General features: G+C 39.8%; 1 protein-coding gene across 2 annotated transcripts in view; it reads left to right on the top strand.

The window, feature by feature from the left end:
* Positions 1-3324: 3324 nt before the first annotated feature.
* The window catches only part of lamb2l (laminin, beta 2-like), a 27687-nt gene continuing 9628 nt past the window's right edge, over positions 3325-21383 (top strand). The window contains exons 1-14 of one of the 2 annotated variants that reach the window (XM_037274599.1): positions 3325-3487; positions 11180-11262; positions 14488-14657; positions 16832-16967; positions 17112-17185; positions 17273-17461; positions 17694-17757; positions 17831-18033; positions 18649-18769; positions 19221-19409; positions 19554-19733; positions 19858-19970; positions 20087-20166; positions 20256-20412. In XM_037274599.1, the coding sequence (XP_037130494.1) occupies positions 11214-11262; positions 14488-14657; positions 16832-16967; positions 17112-17185; positions 17273-17461; positions 17694-17757; positions 17831-18033; positions 18649-18769; positions 19221-19409; positions 19554-19733; positions 19858-19970; positions 20087-20166; positions 20256-20412 (1725 nt within the window). In that variant the 5' untranslated portion in view covers positions 3325-3487; positions 11180-11213. Of the gene's footprint in view, positions 3488-9570; positions 9690-11179; positions 11263-14487; positions 14658-16831; positions 16968-17111; positions 17186-17272; positions 17462-17693; positions 17758-17830; positions 18034-18648; positions 18770-19220; positions 19410-19553; positions 19734-19857; positions 19971-20086; positions 20167-20255; positions 20413-21383 lie in introns of those variants that run through there. The other variant, XM_037274608.1, reaches the window with a different exon arrangement.

The raw sequence follows: 21383 nt of genomic DNA, 5'->3' as shown, positions 1-21383 counted from the left end.
AAGCCAACAGTGATAGTTTCTGATAAGAATCTGAAGCAACTTGAATGATGTAGTCAAGGTGAAGTGCTGCCTCCACGTGTAAAATGCTTTTATAATCTTTATGAGTTTTCCCCCCATACCCTGGATTCTCCTTCTACAAGTGAGAATCCTCTCAAGTTCCATTGATCAGTCTCCGCCCCCGGCAGTAATGTGCTGCCACGCCCCCCCCAACAGTAAATAAATAAATACATTATTGGATTGTTATACGCATTTCTTTAATTGCAGGGAACCAGTTGACTGAAAATATAAATGAAAACTCCAAAATTCCTTTAACATCAACAACAAAAACGTTCATGTATAATTAATTCAATATTTCTAATCTGTGTTGTGCTACAAAATGACACTGCAAATTGAAAATTATTAGTCTGCATAAAAATGACCAATGCATCAACAAAACTTTTCAATGTCGAATATACACATGAAAAATCTGTTCGTTTGGGTTAATTCGGCACAGCAGATAATACAGCAAGCATGTGCTCAAAAATTAGCAAATATTTGCAACACTGTTACTTTAATTGCAGTACTTTAATACTAATATTATTAAACCTGTTTGTTTGGATGACTCTAACAGATTTGTTCATGTAAACTTTAATGTTACTGGTTGGCCAAGGCTTTTTCGATGGATTCCATGGCATGCTTCAACCAAGTATTTTTGGGTGCACACGTAATCATCATGTCTACATCCATGTTCCTTGGCAGCCATACTTATCTTCTCTCCTCTATGAAGACAGCACATCTTGTTTTATGAGCCTCTCTCCTGGCCCTCCTCTAACCATCTGTTTTGAGTCTCCTCTTCTCAGTCATCACCCAGAGCACCTTCCATGCTTTACAATTTATGGGCCCTCCCCTCATGGATTGGCTGACTGACAGCAACAGCTGTCTGTCAACGTTCTCCTCCTTTCACTTTCCCGTCTGGCTGAGAGGAAACTGCTGTTAAAAATGAACGAGAACATGTAATTGCTTCACAGAGAAAATCAAATGAGTGATTTATAATAAGCTTTTGTCCATACTGATTTTGATAATCTTTCACGATTCATGATACCTTCCACTGGTCCTTTCTATTTCAGGATATTGCCCGCCCCCCTCTTGAGGAGCAGCTGAGGCCTCTGTAAAAACACATTCTAAATGCGGTGGGAGGCATGCTTACCTCACTGTCTGTCGACAGAGCTGTTTCAAGACAATAATGGCACATGCACAGAATTCAACAAGTTAACCCATTTTTTTAAAACATAACAGATTGCACACCTGATAAGTGGGAAATTAATACGTGTGTGTTTTTAGTTTTTATACAACGTGGACCAACACGACACAGCTCAAGGTCTGTCACAGGAGCAAGACTGACCACTGAGGGGCAGCATGGAGCCACACGGCATCTCGACAGCGGCAGAGTGCAAAGGAGTACTGTAATGGCCCAAATATAAGACGGTGCTTTTTTGCATTGAAATAAGACTGAAAAAGTGGGGGTCGTCTTACATTCGGGGTTTAGACATTATACCCATTCACAACGCTAGATGGCGCCAGATATCTCTAAAGAATACTGAACTTAACTCCCCAGGCCCAAGCGAACCCCTGTCAAAAATAAAAATAGCGGTAACACGAATAAGAAAAATAAAAAATAGCGGTAAGAAAGAAAAGAGAAGAAAATAAGAGAAGAGATAACAGAAAATGGAGAAACAGTAGTTTTTTTCACATTTAAAAAAACAGAAGCCATTCATTTACAAATGTGATTGCACCTTAGTTTACATATTTAAATGTTCAGATATTAAGATGTGATACAGTTTTTGCATGATTTGAATGAGGCAAAATAACATGCTTTTTCTCTCAAATATATTGTTATAATCATTTGTTTCAGATGTACTGTAATTATTTTCTGTATAGAAATTAAATTTGGTGTTCAAACAGTCTTTTTTCAAACTTGAGTCTTGAAAAAGAGGGGGTTATCTTATAATCAGGGTCGTCTTATATTCGGGCCAATACGGTACGACGTCATAGTGGTAGTAGTCGTGGTAGAAATATTTGTAGTTGTGTTTAATATCATTTTATCTTCCAACAATTGCCTTAAAAAGAGATATTGGTTTGATGCAGTGCAGTTTTACACCTCTGCAAACTACAACCACAATAGATTTTGAATTGGAAACTAAATTGACAGCGTCCATGAAAAATGGATCTTTACAATCTTTACAAAGGCTCACCTCTTGAAGTGGACATCACACTGGATGTAAATTAATAATGGGAGTACTGTATGTCTGCCCTGTCTATGATTTTAAATCCCTGCAGTTTTGGATGTAACACTAGAGGGTGCTACTTTGACTTGGTTGGTGCACACAGACCAACAATTTGGATCACTTGAAGCATCATCTGTTCCCCCCCCCTCTCAAATGTGTGGCGTCTCGCACGATCAGTTCAAATATGTAAACATAAAAAAATCAGTATAAGAAAACTGAGGGAGTTTTGTGAGCCAGTTGTTTAAATATCAGCATTCAATCTGGGATATAATTGTACAATGGTACAGATAGCCCAACTTCACGTTCAAAACACCTTCCTCATGATTTGATTTGAAGCCACACCATCAACAGATTGATCAGTGTTTTTTTATTGTTTTTTTATTGGGTTACCAATCTCATGGAACTCTGTCCGCTTGACGCCACCTCACTCGCATGGACTCAAAAGCATTTAGAGGACAAGTTCATCTGTGAGTTTAGATCTGGATCAAGGCTTCCCAATGCTGAGCGTACAGATGGGGAGATGGTGTCAGTGATCCTTTCTGCTCAGTGCACAGTCCACCAGTTGAGGCTTTGCCTGTTCTCCTCATGATTGCGTGGCTTAGCTCCGGGTACTCCGGCTGCCTCTAACATTCCTGAGACATGCATGTTTGGTTTATTGAAGATTCTAAATCACAGGTGTCAAACTGAAGGCCCCAGGGCCAAATCTGGCCCACTGCATGACTGGCTCACAGAAAAACAAAAAGTGAGTCTACTAATTTTTTTTTTTTTCACTTTCAGCAGATGCTACTGACATATCTTCACCAAAACCAATTTTCTTTGTTCTCTTTTTAAACCAATCTATTTTGTCATCCTAGTTTCGTGTTAAATATACACCTGATGCATGCGTATAAACCTGCATTTTGACTTGTGAAGACAAGAGAAGTGGTGGGCTTCCCTTTCCTCTCAAACATTTCGGAAACAGCTACAGTATGAGTAATATTTACCTGAAGCAGTGGGCGCGGCCTCTGAGCGTTGGGTGGAGTTCAACACTTCCAAGGGGGCCAACCTGTGCCTCTCTCTCTCTCCCTCCCGGCGGACGGACGGCACACTGCAGCCGGCCAAAGTCTCAGCCCCGATCCTCGTCCTACATCGCTGCAGTCTGGACAACGAGCTCCTGCAGAGGAAGTGTGGGAGTGAAGAAAGGAAAGCCAGGAGCAAAGCGTGCGTGGCAACGCCAAGAGCAGGTGAGTGCTCAAATGAATGCTTCAGTCAAAACTTCCGTCATAAAGTGACATATTATTCTCAAGTCCCGCACTTGAATCAACAGTGAGGACCAAGCATGTTTATTCTTTGTAACGCATTCTTTGTAACGCACGATTGTAAATACATTACAATTTACTTTTTTTTTTAAATGCTGTTTCAGCGTTCCTAGTGTGTTATCTTGCTTGCGCCCCGGTTGCAACGGGTCAAAACTAGTATATCTAAATAAAATACAAAAACTAATTAGCCTGAATTTGACACTCATGAGATTTAAAAAAAAGTGTAAACTATGTCCGTTGAAAATAAAATTGGAGTCATTTGTTCACCTGCGACTTATATTTTGCTAATTTGTTAAAAGCCATAACATCTTGCATGTTTTTGAAAAAAAAAAAGAAGGCTACATTATTTAGTGTTATATAGTGATCAAAATGTCATATCATTATTACCATATTTAAACTAAGATAATGAAGAAGCACATTGAATGACCAGCTAGCACATTTGCCTTAATGTTCTGATGCTGAGGGTTCGAATCCTGGTTTCAGCCTTCCTGTGTGGAGTTTGCATGTTCTTCTTTTCTCCAGGTGCTCAGCTTGGCCTTCCCCAAAAAGTTCTTTGAGGAGTCAAAATTGTCCATATAAATATGAATGGGAACGATTGTTAGTGCCTTGTGTCTTGCAATTGACTGGTGACCAATCTAGGGTGTCATTTGGGACACGTTCCAGCTCACCCATGACCCTCAAATGGACAAGCACTATAGAAAATGCATGGATTGGTTTATATGATCCAGTTGAAACTGCTCATGTACACACCCACAGTGGGGCAAGAAAAGTTTATCTTATTTTACAATGCAAAGAGCATTGGAAAGATTACGTGATTACATGTGTTCATTTAATGTTCGCCACAGTTCTTATAGTTATTGTGATTTTAATTCGTATTTTTGTGTATGTGTATCAGAGTAAGATCTGTTCCTTTAATTTGTAAACAAACACTAGACTATATATATAAAAAAAAACAGCCCTCATGTCCTATGAGGCTGTGCTTTCGTTGATTCGTGGTTGCAAGGCAGTTCTTTTTTTTTTACACACATTCCTGCCAGATTACGAGCGGCACAGATTAATGGAGAGACAGGCTCAGATTTTCTCCTTGAACTGAAAAGAATGAGAGTCAAATATACACCAGTACTTTCTTACACTAGTTGTTCCAAGATGTAATTCAATATGTTCTCTTTAATTCAACACGTTAATTTTTTCAGCTTTTCTGCATTGACTGATATCGTAGTTACACTGACGAAATCCAAAGAATAGCATTTGTAATACTGATAAGAAGAAAATATGTTGGGAAAATGAGCAAGGATCTTAAAAATGACTTGTTTTATTTTTTTTCTAAAATTTTGACTTTTTCAGTCAAACATACATTTTTATCCTTATTTTTTGTAAGATTGCATCTTTATTCTCTAAAGTTAATGACATTTTTATTGCATGATTTTTATTAATATATTTCAACTTTATTCTGAAAATGCTTTGCTCTTATTCTCGTAGCACAGTATTCTCTCCTTTTTCTTCTTTTTTGCGTGTTTATGTGTGTGTTTGGAGGTGCATGTTCCCAGGGGCCTTGGAGGCTTAGTCTAGCTTTAATCAGCTCAAGGACCTGGTCCTGCACCCTGCTGCTGAGATCAACTTTAACCTGCAGGGTTAAGAGCATCCACGAGTAGCTCCACTTCCACTTGTCGAGTAGGAGAGAGTGATTAGCGAGTATGTTTTCATGTCTCAATCTGGACCACTCAGGTATATATTTTTAAATATGCAATATGTTGGTTAAAACTAAAAAGAAGAGAAATGAAGGATGATTATAAAGCACTAGTATATTTGAGAAAAAGTGACTACGTATAAAGAGTAGCTGCCTGCCTGTTAGGGACTGTCAGAAACAACTTGGGATGGGCATGATTATCAATTTATTGATCATTAGGACTACTGTCCATTGCGTGTAGTTAATTATTGCTGAAGTAAAATACTCGTAAGGCAACATGGGGGGGGGGGCACTAATTGATTTAATGTTGATATAATTTCACATATTTGCATTCCAAAGAAGAACAACGTGAGCTCCATACATATCCCAGCAGCATTTTTCTGCTCAGCGCAGCAGTAGCATGGGTGCAGGAGTTCAGAACATTCAGGGAGAGCGTCCCACATCCAATTAAAATGTTGTTGTAGTACTTTCCTGTATACTTGGTATCCAGCTGTTTATTTTGGACAAATTATGTGGCACAAGTATTTTTTTTATGGCTTTTAGCCAAAAGGTTGTGTGTCACTGTTTATTTGGCTTAGTCCAATTTTGTGTGTGTTCCATATGCGTCTCTTGGGATCTTGTGTGTAGAAGCTGACAGGCTCATAATCATACCTCCTCATCATACCTCCTGATATAAATCAGTTTCATTTCTTTCTTTTTCATGTCTGCCTCCTCTTGCATATTTTTCTCCTTTCATCCAGTCTGGAAATCCTGTATCCAGACAGCTGACAACTTAATGAGGGCAAACTAATTACAGTGTCTGTAGTATTCTTAGGCGCCTGAACATAGATAATAAAATAGGTAACAAAAATAGATTTCTGTATGTCTAGGAAATTCCCTCATTTATTGATTTCCTTTCAGTTTTTCTCTGTGTTGCCTTAAACAAAGACAGTGAGAAATGGTGACAGTGATTTTGTCTAAATGTTGCAGTGCCACTAATACCTGGATACCTCCTAAAACTACTGACTACTACTGGGGATAGCAAATTTCCTCTCGTTTTACCAGGTTTTTGTAACAAAATGAAAACCATACCATGTGACCTAGCAACAAAGTGTTGTTCGAAGAAGCGCTACCAAAACTCACATCAACCTTTGTTAAATGTGAAAAGCAGTCTAGTAGTCTACATGAACTTGGTTTCAACTAACTAACTAACTAACTAACTAACTAACTAACTAACTAACTAACTAACTAACTAACTAACTAACTAACTAACTAACCAACTAACCAACTAACTAACTAACCAACCAGCAAACTAACTAACTAACTAACTAACTAACTAACTAACTAACTAACTAACTAACTAACTAACTGACTGACTGACTGACTAACTAACTAACTAACTAACTAACTAACACATCAACCTTTGTTAAATGTGAAAAGCAGTCTAGTAGTCTACAGGAACTTGGTTTCAACTAACTAACTAACTAACTAACTAACTAACTAACTAACTAACTAACTAACTAACTAACTGATATGAACAAAACCTTTCTTCTTGAAAACCACACTCGGCAGAGTTAACAATATGAAATAGTAACTATAGAGACTGTAACTGTAAGAGAGAGCAAACAGATCTCTCTGTCATGCATGTTGCGACATAAAAGCCCGTCCCTTGTGTTTTGCCGTGATATACTGTGAGGTATTCAGAGTTTCACAGTGAGATCACTTTACGGTTCAATGCTCTTTGTGTGGGTCACCTGCTCAGCTATAGATATGACCTGACACACCCTGTACTGGGTTATTTTTTAACTAGAACACTTGGAGGCAGCTGAGTTCTTGCATATTGTCAGATGTCGGAGTCCCAATAAAATGAGTGACTGCCGTGTGAGTCAGTTGTCTTGGTGAAGGCAATTAGATAACGGTTAATTTTTGTTTTATGCCTCATGTTTTCAAATCTTACGTTATGTCTGAGTGCCCACACAGAGACTCAATTGACATTGCTTCATAAGTAACCCGAACTTCCGCCATGAGCTCATCACTTTGATCTGGTTCCATTTCCTCTTTTTTTACAGCGCCTTTACCATTTGAAATTCCTTTACGACATCTTTACCATTGCTTTGCTGCCAGCTGCAATGCTTAGTTCTTGATTTGATGTGTACACAAGTTCACACAGGCACAAGCGCACAGAGGAAGGCTTATCATGTTTTTATTGTACGGGAGCCTTGGATTGTTTGGGCTGGAGTTCCGAGATTCCTTGGCTTTGTCTCGCCTCTCCATAGACTTTGTAGAGGCGCCATGAACTTTCCTCTGGCCTCTCCTTATCTCATTTTGATGCAAGTGTTGGGCGTTTGGCAGGCTCAGTTTGTAGGTGAGCCAGGTGCAGTTGATACTGATGGAATTGTTAGAATCCAAATGTTGATTTCAACTTGCACAGAAATGTATTTTGATATTTTCTTGTTCTACACTAAACAATGTGAAAATGATTGTATTTATATGTTTGACACTATGTCCCATTCAGTACATGACTCAAAGATTTGCCGCCTCTGTTTTTTCCTTTTAGTCCATTTCACTCCACGGGCGGCTTACTTGAAAGTCTGAAAGGTTACTGAATAGTAACTCATTAAAATGTTATCTTGCAACACAAATTTGACCAAGCTGAAGTCCGTTACTTAAAAAAAAAATCCTAAAATGGGGTACCATTGTTATAAAAAAGGTCAAGAGGTGAACTCACCTACTCGAACAAAAAAAACCCTAATTTTACCGTAGAAACTGTGTTCCCATATGGATTTGTAAAAAAAACTCTCATTATATTTGAATACAGTCACAATAATCTAATGTTATGTAATGTACTCTGATAATTGTCAAGCGTTGAATTTTTGAGCATTTCACTGAAGCGAGAACCCTTCTTGAACTTGTTCCACTTTCTGCTCCTGCTGCCTCACCATCTCCAGAGGCCAAAGGTCACATGAGCAGAGCGCTGTGAATGTGAAAGCCGCTTTGTTCTCTTGTGCACTTGTTGTTTTGTTGGCTGGCCCCAATCACACACATGCATGCACATTACCCACACACGCAGACACCGTTACACTTCCTCCTACGCTCGTCACTTTGTGTTGTCTCTTCTCGGTCCCCCCTTCCAAAGTCTTTTGACCTTCAAAGTACCTGGATAGGTTCCAAGGTGTTAACTTCAGCTCTTCTTGACATTGTAATGAAGAGACTTTAGCTGTGCGGTGCACTTATGCAAAGGCCACGACCATACAAGCAAGTGGATTTTTAGAAACGGATTTGTCAGGTGGCACATTAGCCACGGAATTAAGGCTTAACAATTGGTTACTGAATAGTACTATTAGATTTTGATGCATATCCAGTAGAGGGGGTACATCTCTCGATACTTGAGGTACAATATGTTTCAAGGATGTAATGATTTTTAAAAAATGTAATGATTACATTTTGTTCATGTCAGTGGGATTACGATTCAATTTGGTATGGTTGTCATGTATGCAACAACATGCAAAAGCTTTATAAAACTATCCAAGTTAATTAATTCAAAAAAACATCAAAACAAGTTAGTATATCTGGTGAACAACTCTCATAAGAGACAATTTGATTAATATCTTGATACATGGTGAGTGATACGATTCAAGGATTCAACTATTTTAAAAATGTAACAGTTTGTTTCAGTTCGTCATATCCAAACTGATTTTCCGTTTCGAGTCGTTTTTTGTTACACCTCTAATACTCAGTGGTGTGCATCCCTCCACTAAAAAAAAAAGATACACGGAGTCGATACCAGGATGGTTCATTTTAAAGTGAAGCGATTTGATTCAGTGGGATTCTGATTCGACTCGATAAAGTAGTTTGACAACGGTGACACCTGTTGCATCATGTATTTGACAGCCTGGAAATGCTTTTTATGTGGACTGGTAAAACAAATTATAAGTGTACGCTTGAAAAATTCCACTGTACATATGGACATTATCTAAACAGCCCCTTTGTCCATAGCACTCGTCGCTTGTCATTCTCCCTCTCGTGCTCTCTCTCTGGCCTCTCTGGCCTGCTCTCTACCTCCCTTGCCTCTTCACTCTCCCTGCGAGTCCAGAAGAAAGGGGTGGTGCATTCCAACAGCCTGGAGACCGTTCCCCTCTTTCAACCAGTGGCCCGCAGAGTGACAGTGCAATTAGAATAATAATAGCTGTCCATTCACCCCAGTGCCCCAGTGACGAGGCAGCCGGCCGGAGAAAACCAGGGAGGGCGAGGCGGAGGGCGGAGAGAAACCAACTCTCGGGAGCTCCGATTGGCCCCGGGCTTTTCCCTCTGTTTTTACACCGCCGCCGGCGCCGGTAGCACCCTCAAGTTTGTTTTACACTTTCTGCTGCATCACATGTGCATGCATGCGTAAACACACACACCAGGCTGTACATGGCGGAGAATTTGAGTGAATGGTTCTAAATTGTGAGGAGACCAAACGTGAGTATGAATCACTTGGGAACTCTCATGATGACTTGTTTTATTGTTTCTGTGCTTTTTTTTTTTTTTAATGCACTTGTGCTGGGAGTAAAGGTTGAAGGTGAAGCATCACCACTGTTGCTCCACTTGGGCTAAACTGTTACTAGATGTGTAGTTGGTTAAATTGTAACTAGTGTGCAGATCAGTAGTGCAGATGGCATTTGTGTAATTTCATTGAGTGATCTGATTTGTCACCAATGCTGAGAGACAAGCTAATGTTGGTTTATATTTTACTGCCATAACACATCACTAATTCTTGGACTTGACTTTGAAGGTGAAAACAGTGGACAGAAAATGAGTAACGCCTTGTCACCGGCATCCAATCAGATTGCTCTAATTTCATCGCTATATTGCTCACAGCCACGAGGGAGTGTAGTTGTGGCATATCAAGTTATGGTATGATCTGCTAGATTTATGAATGAGTTTTTAAAAGTCATTTGGACATGTATCGAGTAATTTATATGACAGCAAAGTGCTCTTACATCTGAGTAACGCCTTATAGTGTCATTTTTTATTTTCCTGTGGCATTTCTATCACCACAATTGGAGTTCATGATGTGAGACGTGCAACATGCTTGTTCTCGCCTGTCATTTTGTGTTTCCACACGTGCGCACACATATTCTGCCCCATTCAATGTGGACGCCCCTGTGTTTGCAGAGCCTGTGCATACAAGAGGCCCTTTGCTCGCAAGATGCACGACACTTTCATGCAGCTTCAGCACAGCAATGAGCATAATTGCCCACTGTTGGCTACTCTTGGCTGTTTTCAGATTAATAACAATGTGAAAATATTTTCATGCATGTTCAGAAACCAGAGAGAAAAAAGCCATGCTCACATTTATATCTTGCTCCAGATGGCCAAAGTTTGTTCCCTTTTGAGCACTCCAGCAATTTAACAACAAACTAATCTTCAACTTTTTTTTTTTTGAAAGACCTTGAAAGATATCTGACCTAAAATAGCAACAATAAGGTTGCTTGTTCACTGTGCCAGATGAAACTGGAGCATTGCACCTGGAAGGGTACAATACAGAAACTTGACAACATTTATGAGAACTGGCTGTGCTGAACTGGCTAATTGGATCAGCTCAAATGAACAAGTAGATTGTACCGGGTTGTATCATAGTACTTCACAAAGCAGTAAAATGGATATTGGGTTGTTAAGCACGGGCCAGTCGTAGCTCAGCTTGTAAGAACTTGACCTTGGTTCCCGGTTCAAGACTAATTGCAGGTCAAAGTTCGTCTGCACCTGAACTGATGTTAGGAGTTCAAAACACCACACCCAGAAGTTTTCTTTACATTTATTTAAAAGACGGTGTTGATCAAAATGAGTTTGTTTGGTAAATAAATAACATTTTGGTAGAGTTCTCAAGGAGCACCTAACACTTGAAATTACATTGAGATTCTTACCACAAGATTAAATGTGTTTCTCTCTTTCTGTCTGTTTGTTGTCAGATCCAGATTGCTTATTTTGCTCTTTGCGTGTCCAATGGTGCTGATGACCATCATGGCTTTGTATCTGATGATCTTCATGCTAGGTGAGTACAAATGCCTTTTTTTTCGTTCACATTTGTTTCTTAGAATTAGAAGTGCTTTAAAGAAGAATCTGTCCTTCATTCTTTATCACAATTTGTCAGTTTTCAAAAAATTGTTAAGCTAGGTTTAGAAGTTGTTTGCTGTCAACTATCCTTTGAATGACATTTAATCTGCGGAGGAAAAATATCAAATGATGATGCAAATTAAAATAAGAGGATTTTTTTATTATTGTTTTGAGATCCCAAGTTTTAGTCAACTATATCTAAATGTTTTTCAGTCTTTGTGGGTTCAAATTGTGCTACTGGCAATCCAGTGGTAGCGGTGGCAGCAGTTAGCGAACCTCCGTGCAATATCATAACGTCACACATCTCGTCATGCCTGACAGACAAATCTTAGGTGGAAAATTTTCCGTATTTCTGAATTGTACGATATCAGCAGTACAAAACTTCAGCGATCCTTGTGTAGATTTTTATTTTAATTGTTGGTAATAAATGATATATGGATCAATGAGGTACAATACCTGTCCTTGTCTCGTATTGCTTTTATTGTCATATGATAACACTGAGCCTTTACGCTCCTGAATGTTGCCCAATGTGCAAGTGGCCTTAAACTTAGTCTCCATTAAACCTTTTCAAAAATAATAGAAATTATGGATTGAGGTCTGTAAGAAATTACCGGTATTGAATATATTGATGGATAAGGTGATGAGTGTGTACATTCCTGCCAGCTTCCTTGCTCTGCTTGAGCTGCAAAGAAAGTGTTGCAAAGAGGTGTATTGGCAGTCATTCACAGCCACGTTGACACCTGGAATGTTTCCGTTAATAAGTAACATTTTCCATCCTGTCCCTGCATTCCTGCCGTAGTGCATCGTATACCGGAGGGAAATTGGATGCCTAGGGGTGTGTTTACCTGTCATTCTTCTTCTTTGTGTACGTGTGTGTGCGTTTCATTGCCTCATCCTACACTCTAATAACACACTTGTAAACCAGCTGTCAATGACCTTGTTGTTCCAACAGGCTTGCTTTGGTCCTTCTTTTGAGTTCTTTGGCAATCGGAGTGGCCTTGTTCGGAGTTTTGGCAAAGGGATTGTGGCTAAAAAATGTCAATCTTTTCAGTCTAAACTATAATTCTTCCTGTTCAAAGTGTGTCTAACACTTTTATGTGATGTTAAACATTTCAGAATATTTGGGATTACCTTTTAAATGATAAAGGATTGTGTGTACAACAGTGCTTCGCAATTATTTTCTGTTACGCCCGCCAAGGTAAAAGAAAACATTTCGTCCTCCCCAATTTGCAGACGCAATGATAAATAGTATCATTTATCTATAAAATTGATGTAGTATCCTTATAACATTAAAGAAAATAAGAAAGAAAAGAAATATGGATGTACTTTCAACAAAGAATAGCTTCATTAATGTGATTTTTTTAGCCTGTCACAGGCGAAGTTTGACGTGCATCAATTTGCCTGAATGAATGAATGAATGAATGAATGAATGAATGAATGAATGAATAAATAAATAAATAATGTCTTTGTCGTTCCACAGGAATGTGTTAACCATGGGGGAAAAAAAAATCAGAAACCAGCTTTTTGTTAAAACAAAAAAAAACAAACATCAGATTTATTTTAAGGGTAAATAATTAGGCTCGAGCGCAATTTGTAGAAAGGTGCCGATGGATGGGGCTATTTAAAGAACTGAAGAGCGGTTGTCAACGGATCTTTCAGCGTGAATTTGACCCAAAACATACGGGCAATGCAACAAAAGAATGGCTCAAGAAGAATCACATTAAGGTCACGGGGTGGCTCGCTGTCCCCAGACGTTAATCCTGTCCAAAATGCAACAGGCTGATCTGAAGCTACGACCTGTTAAAGGGTCTAGACAGAATCTGCAAAGAGATGTGGGACCAGCTGAAAAAAAATGTCTGACCACCTTGAGCGAAGTAGCTGCATTCATTTAGAATGAGTTTGCTAATGCAGAAGCAAAGTTGAGTGATTTATTCAAAATTTAACATTACGTACAGTTTTCATCTGCTAATGATAATGTTATTTTTTGGGATGCACTTTGAACTTTTCCAATCTTTGCGAGCAAGCCTCAGCATGTTGCAGGTCTGTTGTGTTTTTTTTCTTCCTCATAGATCAACAGGTTGAAAAGACCCCATACATCACTGTCACCTCACTCAGCTGTCTTCTTATTTGTTGTTCATACAAGTGATTCTGGAACCGGGTCACATCCACCATTTTGTTTTGTCATTAGTTACCAAATGGACATGTTGCTCCCTCTCGTCGGTGAGACCTGCGATTCACTGGTGCATAGCGAGCGTTTACATGGAGCAGAAGAGTTGTTTCATGCTGAAGTCCGTTAAAGCAATTACATTCTAGTATCAGACTGTGTCCAAAATTAGAGACATTGTCCATACTTTATCAACCCAGGAAAACAATCTTCAAAAATTGTAACGTCCTGGCCAGAGTTTTCGCCACACTAAGAATGCATTTTCACTGCCAGGCCCAAATGACTGAAACTCATTGTTCTACCTGTCAGCAGACCCGTTTGTTATTTTGTTTCCTTTCCTTTACTTTCTCATCAACCTTGAACGTGATAAGCAATATGGTTTTGCGGATGATGCATATGTACAATGTGCAAAAATAAATGTACACAACTGTAGAAGGCTGTCACTATGGAATATTTCTAGAATCGATTATTCCATTGATCATTCCATCGATTAATTGAATAATCAAATAAAAATCTTGTTCTGTATGAAAATTGATCCCAAAACCTATTTTTCCAATTTACTTTTGTTTTTTGGTATTGTTTAGTGATAAAAACAAGTCAATAACAATTAAACAATGTTTGCAAATGTTTCGATTATACACAAAAGATTATCTGTTTGTTTTCATGAATGACTCAAAAAAATAATGAATAAATTACCATTGAGAGAACTTGGACATTTCTAAGTTAAAAAATGGCTCTGAGCAATTACTTGATTATTAACAAGAGTTGTTGAGTAATTTGATAATCGACTACTTTTCGATTAATCGATTCATTTTGACAACTCTACAACTGTGCCACTCTTGAATCATGTGAGCATTCTACACATTTCATGATTCAATCGGTCAGTCGGGATAAGTTCATAGGCACCTCAATTCCACCTAATTTTAACAATCAATTGATTCTGCACCTTGTATGAAACATAAATCAGATCTGACTTCACTCATGCTCCTCTATCTCCAGCCTCATGTGTGTCTGGACAAGACCTGCCATCAAGCCCACATGGCTGCACGGACGGGAGTTGCTACCCTGCCACGGGAAACCTCTTGATTGGGCGTGCTGTGAACCTGAGTGCCACCTCCACTTGTGGGCTGGACGGTCCAGAGCATTACTGCATTGTCAGCCATCTCCAGGTCACACTTAAATTTTTCCCGACGTCTTTTACTTCCTTGTCTTTTACCACCTGTGTTGTCAATGCTATGTTGGTTCTCTCTTTTGTTCCTTGTCATCTCCACTTGTCCATCTTCGGGGTTTTTTTCCCATAAGCGGGGCTTTCACTCACCTGCTCAACCTTTCAGTATGTGTTACACATACCGTATATAAAAACAAACTATGCTTCTTTGTTTGCTCTTGGTAAACGTTTCAGTTCGTTGCAGTTTTTATGATTTCCGTGTTTCAAGTGACACGTTTTTTCCCTACGTGATCCCTCGATCATAAAAATCGATTGATGAGTCTACTCTAGCCCATCCGGCGTGCGGCTTTAGTTCTATGTTTTTTCTTTTCTTTAAACCACGCTTGACGTGTTTCATCATGGGCGCGTTGTATACATACATCTGTTTGCTACGCAAGTACATACTTGCACCTCGATGCCTCCAGGTGAACAAGATTGACGTGAGACCCTGATTCCAGATGCCCTTTGTGACTCTCGGGGTCAGGATATGGTGACAACCTGTCACACCACGAATCCAGGTGTAGACCTTTGTCAGGAACTAACTTAAGTGTCTGTGTTAAAATGTCCAAGAGAGGTCATCACTAATGTGAGCTTGACATGAATGATTTCCTTTTCCCAATAAGGTCAGATTCCATTGTTGTATCTGAGAAGAGGTTCTGCTATTAATCCAGTTGAGTTGATGACTTTTTAAAGGGGCCTCAAAGACAAGGAGCATTTCAGGTTAGGACAGGCCAGGTAGAGGGCAGCGCAGTTTGCATGTTTGCGTCACAGTTCCGACCTTCGGGATTTCGAATTCCAGCCCCACCGTGCATGTTCTCCAAATGAGTGAGTTGGTTTTCTCCCATATTGTGAGCTGATCTAACGAGAAAACTTAATGGCACCTTTTCTGGAAAGCATTTCAAATTAACATTAGACTTACATCAATGTTTTGTTGCGACAGAAAGCTGATCAACCTTCACTAATTGGGCATGAATAAGGGCTTGGAGTAGAGAGCAAGAGTAAAAGAGCAAGAGTGAGAGAGAAAGAGTGAGAGCGAGCGCAAATGAAGCGAGAGAGATTTAAAGCCACACAGCTTACTCTTATTCAAATTCAATTACTTTCTCAGTACTACCAGGAGCACATGATTGGAGGCAGCTCATTCATTCCAAAGCATTGAAAGATACAACATGGACCATGAAACTGAGACTAATTAGTTCTTTAACACTTTACACCCCATGTTATCACATTAAAGCTTCTTTGTTGTAATTTTTGCTACAGTTTCGAAACGTTCAGATCATTTGTTGTCGTAAAAATATTATGTATCCTCCTTCTCTTTAATAACGAGTGGTCGTGTCATACTAAATATATTCAAAACATCAGATTTCTATCCACACTTGGTTAAAATGCCATCCAATCTTCTTTTCTTTTTTTCTTTTTACAAAGCTGCTACCTTGGTATCCCAATGTTGCTATTTGAACCATGTCCTGCAAAATCAATTGTCATTGGACACAAGGCACATTATTCATGCAAGGAAATGGCCAAAACTTTAGCATCTTAACTAGTCATAATCATTTCTGACAGCAACCTAATTAAGACCCTCGAGTCTGGATTCCAGTGCTTCTCCGTGCCAGCCTCATCTACTCAGCTCCCCTCTTCATGGCCCCCCTTCCCAGAGGCACCCCTTTGCCGCCTACCTACCTCACCATGCCCCCTTGCTCTCTGCAGGCCCACTCTTTGTCTCCAACTGCTGAGAACCTTTTCCACTTGCATGCCAACATCATTCACCTGCACCCTCCTGCCTCGCACCTCTATTTGTTGTGAACCTCTGCCACACACATCTTTATTCAGACTCCACATTGTTGTGTTTTTCCCATGGCCTCTCCATTCCTCTTCTATTGATGCATACTTGTATTAAGATGGAATTACACTGCTGCATTCTTGGACAATCCAATACTGCTGTTGGAAATAAATGAATGGGACACAATGATATGCACAGCTACTCGGACAAACATATTTGAACACATCTTAATTGTATTCTTCCATCTATATAGTACATCTTTCCTGACACTCAATATTTTCTTTCATTCACACGTCTGTAGATGACGGCAGACAAAAACATTAACTAAGAGCGCAAATGCATTTTTCCTACCTCAACAGGAGTCGGACAAATGTTTCGAGTGTAACTCCCGGCATCCGTATGACCCGAACCGACACAGAAACAGCCACCGCATCGAGAACGTGATTTACCTCATGGACAGCAACGGTGACAACACGTGGTGGCAGTCTGCTAACGGTGTGTGTTTTAAAGCTGTCACTTGGGGTGTATCTTAAATGATGCTCTCAAATGTTGTGCAAAGTACTTCCTGTAAGCCCTTGCCTGAGAGAATATTTCAAAGTTTGCCCAACAGTGATGTCCTAACAGTTGTTTCTTCCACAGGAGAGGAAATTGTCAGCATTCGACTTAACCTGGAGGCCGAATTCCACTTCACGCATTTAATTATGAAGTTCAAGGTACACGTGATTGCTGTCTCAATCGAACTGGACGACAAATCAGAAGTGTGCAGACAAATTTCAAATCTTTCCTGTTTTCTTTGACAGACCTTCCGTCCCGCAGCTATGATCATTGAGCGTTCTGCTGATTTCGGTCGAACGTGGCGTCCCTACCGCTACTTTGCCTCCAACTGCACCAGGACCTTTCCTGGTATCTCCTCAAATGGCCTGCACCACATTAACGACGTCATCTGCGAAGAACGCTACTCTGACATTGAGCCCTCCACCAATGGGGAGGTATAATGTTGCACTCATCTCATCGTGGTCATTATGCAGGAAAATCAGACAAAGCAGATGGATGAGAAGCTAAATGTAGCACATTTACAATTCAGACTTAACAGAATCAGTTTATCGTACATGGGTAGCGACAACATCATGATAGAAGCATTTCCTTTATTCAGAATAGGAGCTTTTCTTCACTCCCAAATGAATTGAATTCTCTCTTGACCTATTTTTCTTCCCATCCAAGGTCATTTATAAAGTGTTGGATCCTGCCATTCATGTGAAAGACCCCTACAGCTTGGACATTCAAGGTAGCTTAACAAAAAACGTTAAACATGCAGGTAAACATAGTATCAAAGAATGTTTCATCTTTATCTTGACTAGAGCTCCTGCGAATCACCAACCTGCGCATTAACTTCACAAAGTTGAACACTCTGGGGGACGACCTTTTAGACCGACGTTCTGACGTCCTTCAAAAATATTACTACGCTATCTACGAGCTGGTTGTCAGAGGGAGCTGCTTCTGTTACGGACACGCCTCGGAGTGCGCCCCAGTGCCAGGGGTTGATATCCGAGCCAACGGAATGGTGGGATTGCAATTCTTTTTGTTCTTCAATTAGCTAATTGTATGCGGAATTCAGATAAGTTTTACTAGATTAAAATTTTGTATGTTTGTAACAACAACTCAACATGGCCCCAAAATAGCATCTCTCTAGTTTTTGTCATCAATTCAGTGTCATTTAAAAGACAGTTAACAGTTTCATGTCAGCTGACACTATACAAACCTGATGACTTTGCTTAACAATTTTTATGGTACATGAATAGATAAGAATTGTAAAATGCACAGTGGGATACACTGTGGTGATTGTTTGGTTGGTAGGCAGCAGGTTTACACAAAATAAAATGAATCAAATGTTGTTGGACAGTTTGAAAATGGGGCATTGACACTTCAGATCTAGCAGATGGAGCTCCAGTGAAAAAAAGCTTGAGGGGCAGTTGACACTTATTTTTCAATTCGCATTACTGCCCTCTACGGGATTTGAGTTGAACAATAATGTCCTGCACTCCATTACTTTCCAAATCCATTGAGATGGATGGACATGGTTAAGATTGGCCTGTGTTTTTGGCTTGGTACTAGTCTTTTGGCTCGTAGCCATTGTTTTACCTGCTTCTGACATTCACCTATTTTTCAATCTTGCCAGATCCACGGTCGGTGTGTTTGCAAACACAACACAGAGGGGCTCAACTGTGAACGTTGCCAAGATTTCTACCACGATCTGCCATGGAGGCCGGCTGAGGCCGAAAACCCGCATACCTGTAGAGGTAGGTGCACACAACAAAGAAAAAGTTGTTTAACAGAGGAAATATATGTGGAAGATACACATTTGCTGTATCTTGTAGTGGACATGACACCTGGGCTATGTCGATGTTGTTTCAAGAAGATCAAGATTAATTTGATATTTTTGCACTCATACTCAATGTTGAGTTCTTTAACTTCTTACCGTGTCACTTTGATTTAAATCTATCAAATATAACTGCATTATGGCTGTCATTATCAAATATTATTTAGAATCGATTATTGTATCGATTATTCCATCGATTAATCGAGTCATCTGATACCATTTTATTTGTGTTAGTGTATTAAAATCATTTTTCCCCAATTACTGTTTTTTAACCAATTATTTCTGATTATTTGGTAAGGTTGCTGCAGAACCTAAAGTCACAATTTTGAGTCTGTAGGTAACAACATGTTTTTTTTCCCTATATTCTACAGAGTGTAACTGCAATGGCCACTCAAACCAGTGTCACTTTGACATAGCTGTATATTTGGCCACGAGCAACATCAGCGGAGGGGTATGTGATGTCTGTTTGCACAACACCATGGGACGCAACTGTGAGATGTGCAAACCTTTCTACTATCAAGACCCAAATAGAGATATTAGAGACCCCCAGGTTTGTGTTGGTGAGTCAAATATTACATTTATATATTAAGGACAAGATACGTGTTCTTTCAAAAGAAACAGATGCGGAGTTTGAAGCTTGAAGGTATTTTAAAAGTGTTTAAAAGGGATGCGTTTTTACTTATCATTCTTTGTGTGACCACCAGCCTGTGACTGTGATCCGGTGGGATCAATGGAGGGAGGCGTTTGCGACAGTCACACCGACCCAGACATGGGCATGATCACTGGACAGTGCCGCTGCAAAGACAACGTCAAAGGCTTGCGCTGTGACGACTGCAAGGAGGGCTATTTTGGACTCAGCCAAAACGACCCTCTGGGTTGCCAACGTGAGTATACATCTTTTTTTTTCTACTCACTTTCTTTTTCCTGCCAAGATATTGGAATTGGTGTGATTTGACATTTATTTTTCAATGAAACCTCTTTATGACTGCATGTTTTTCTTGCCACCAGCTTGCAACTGTGATCCTCGTGGCATCATTATGATGGGAGCCCCATGCGATCAGATCAGCGGCGACTGCTCTTGTAAAAGATATGTCACTGGTCGCTACTGCAACGAGTGTTTGGTTAGTACCTGTCATTCACTTTTAAAATCCAACTGTATTCAATGTCTTGCTTTTTTTCTTCATATTTTGTAATGTACATTAAAAGTGTCGGTATTTTTTGTTATCTATCTTTGTAGCCTGAATACTGGGGTCTCAGTAATGACCTGGCTGGTTGCAGACAATGTGATTGTGACTTTGGTGGAGCCATCAACAACAGGTATCCAAAGTCTACGTCTCAAGAATGAGGATTTATTGAGAATGTTTGAATTGTGTGTGTTGGTATTATTATCTATTTTTTTGTTGAAGATGTATGATGGAGAATGGACAGTGCGACTGCAGGAGCCATCTGATTGGTCGACAGTGCTCTGAGGTGGAGCCTGGCTTTTTCTGCGCGCCGTTGGACTTCTACAAATATGAGGCCGAAGGGGCTACTGGACATTCGCCTATTGACGCTGCGTTACCTGTGAGAATTTTTTTTTTTTTAACATCGACATTCACTCAAGACCATTGCAAGTCTCTATGATCACTTATAGGGCTTCTGCAAACTGTACTATAGACCACCAACCTACTTGAGACATTTATCTTAAAATTTGATAGCATCACTGTATGGCTCAGAGGAAACGTCCTGCATGATGTTATGACTACAATAGATAAAGATTTGTTTTCACTCCAGCAAAGATGTCTTTGGCTTGATTCACAATACAGGCCCAACTGCCCAATTACAATTCAATGTGCATGTACACCCAAAATGCACGTAAATATCGTAGCTCGGGCAGTGAGAAAATGTGAGGTCAATTATTTGGCCTGGGCAAATTACTCTTTTGATTGCATCTCCAATTATTTTGCTTATTTATTTGTTATTCATCACTAATTTGGCAAGTCCAAGTTTTTTTCAGTACATGGCATTAACAGCTGGTTTCTTCTGTGTATTTTAGTTGTTTGGGTAGACTCTATAGACGACATAGACTATTAGCAATCTGTGTGTTTTGATGATGGGTAAATCTGATATGTGCGTTGATACTACACTCATCTTGACAGTTGCTTCATGCCCGATGGTCGTAAAAAGTTCTTGTGCAACTTTAAAGGAGCATCTTATCCTCAAACCTTTGGTTAAATTAGTTTGATTTCAGAGATTTTTTATATCAGCCGTCACCCATTCTACAAGATTCTATCCTCTTCTCTTTCCATCTACCTGTAATCTGCCATGCTCTGCCATCCAGACAGTCTGTTTCCTCTCTACTCATCAATTTACCCACTCCACTCTTTCCACTTCCAAGTTCAACCATGGGCAAGCTCAGACAGACCCTTTTCATCCACAGTCTCACAACATTTCCAGGAATGTGGCAAAAGGCAAGTGCTGACTTCAAATTGTCAAAGAGGCAGCCATGCAGGACACAAAATATGAGGGGAAGTGCCTGACGGGCCTTATCTTCT

The sequence above is a fragment of the Syngnathus acus genome, chromosome 2 (genome assembly GCF_901709675.1).
Source record: "Syngnathus acus chromosome 2, fSynAcu1.2, whole genome shotgun sequence".
NCBI classification, from domain to species: Eukaryota; Metazoa; Chordata; class Actinopteri; order Syngnathiformes; family Syngnathidae; genus Syngnathus; species Syngnathus acus.
Note: the sequence above shows the minus strand (reverse complement) of the source record. Positions and strands in the feature narration are given on the sequence as shown.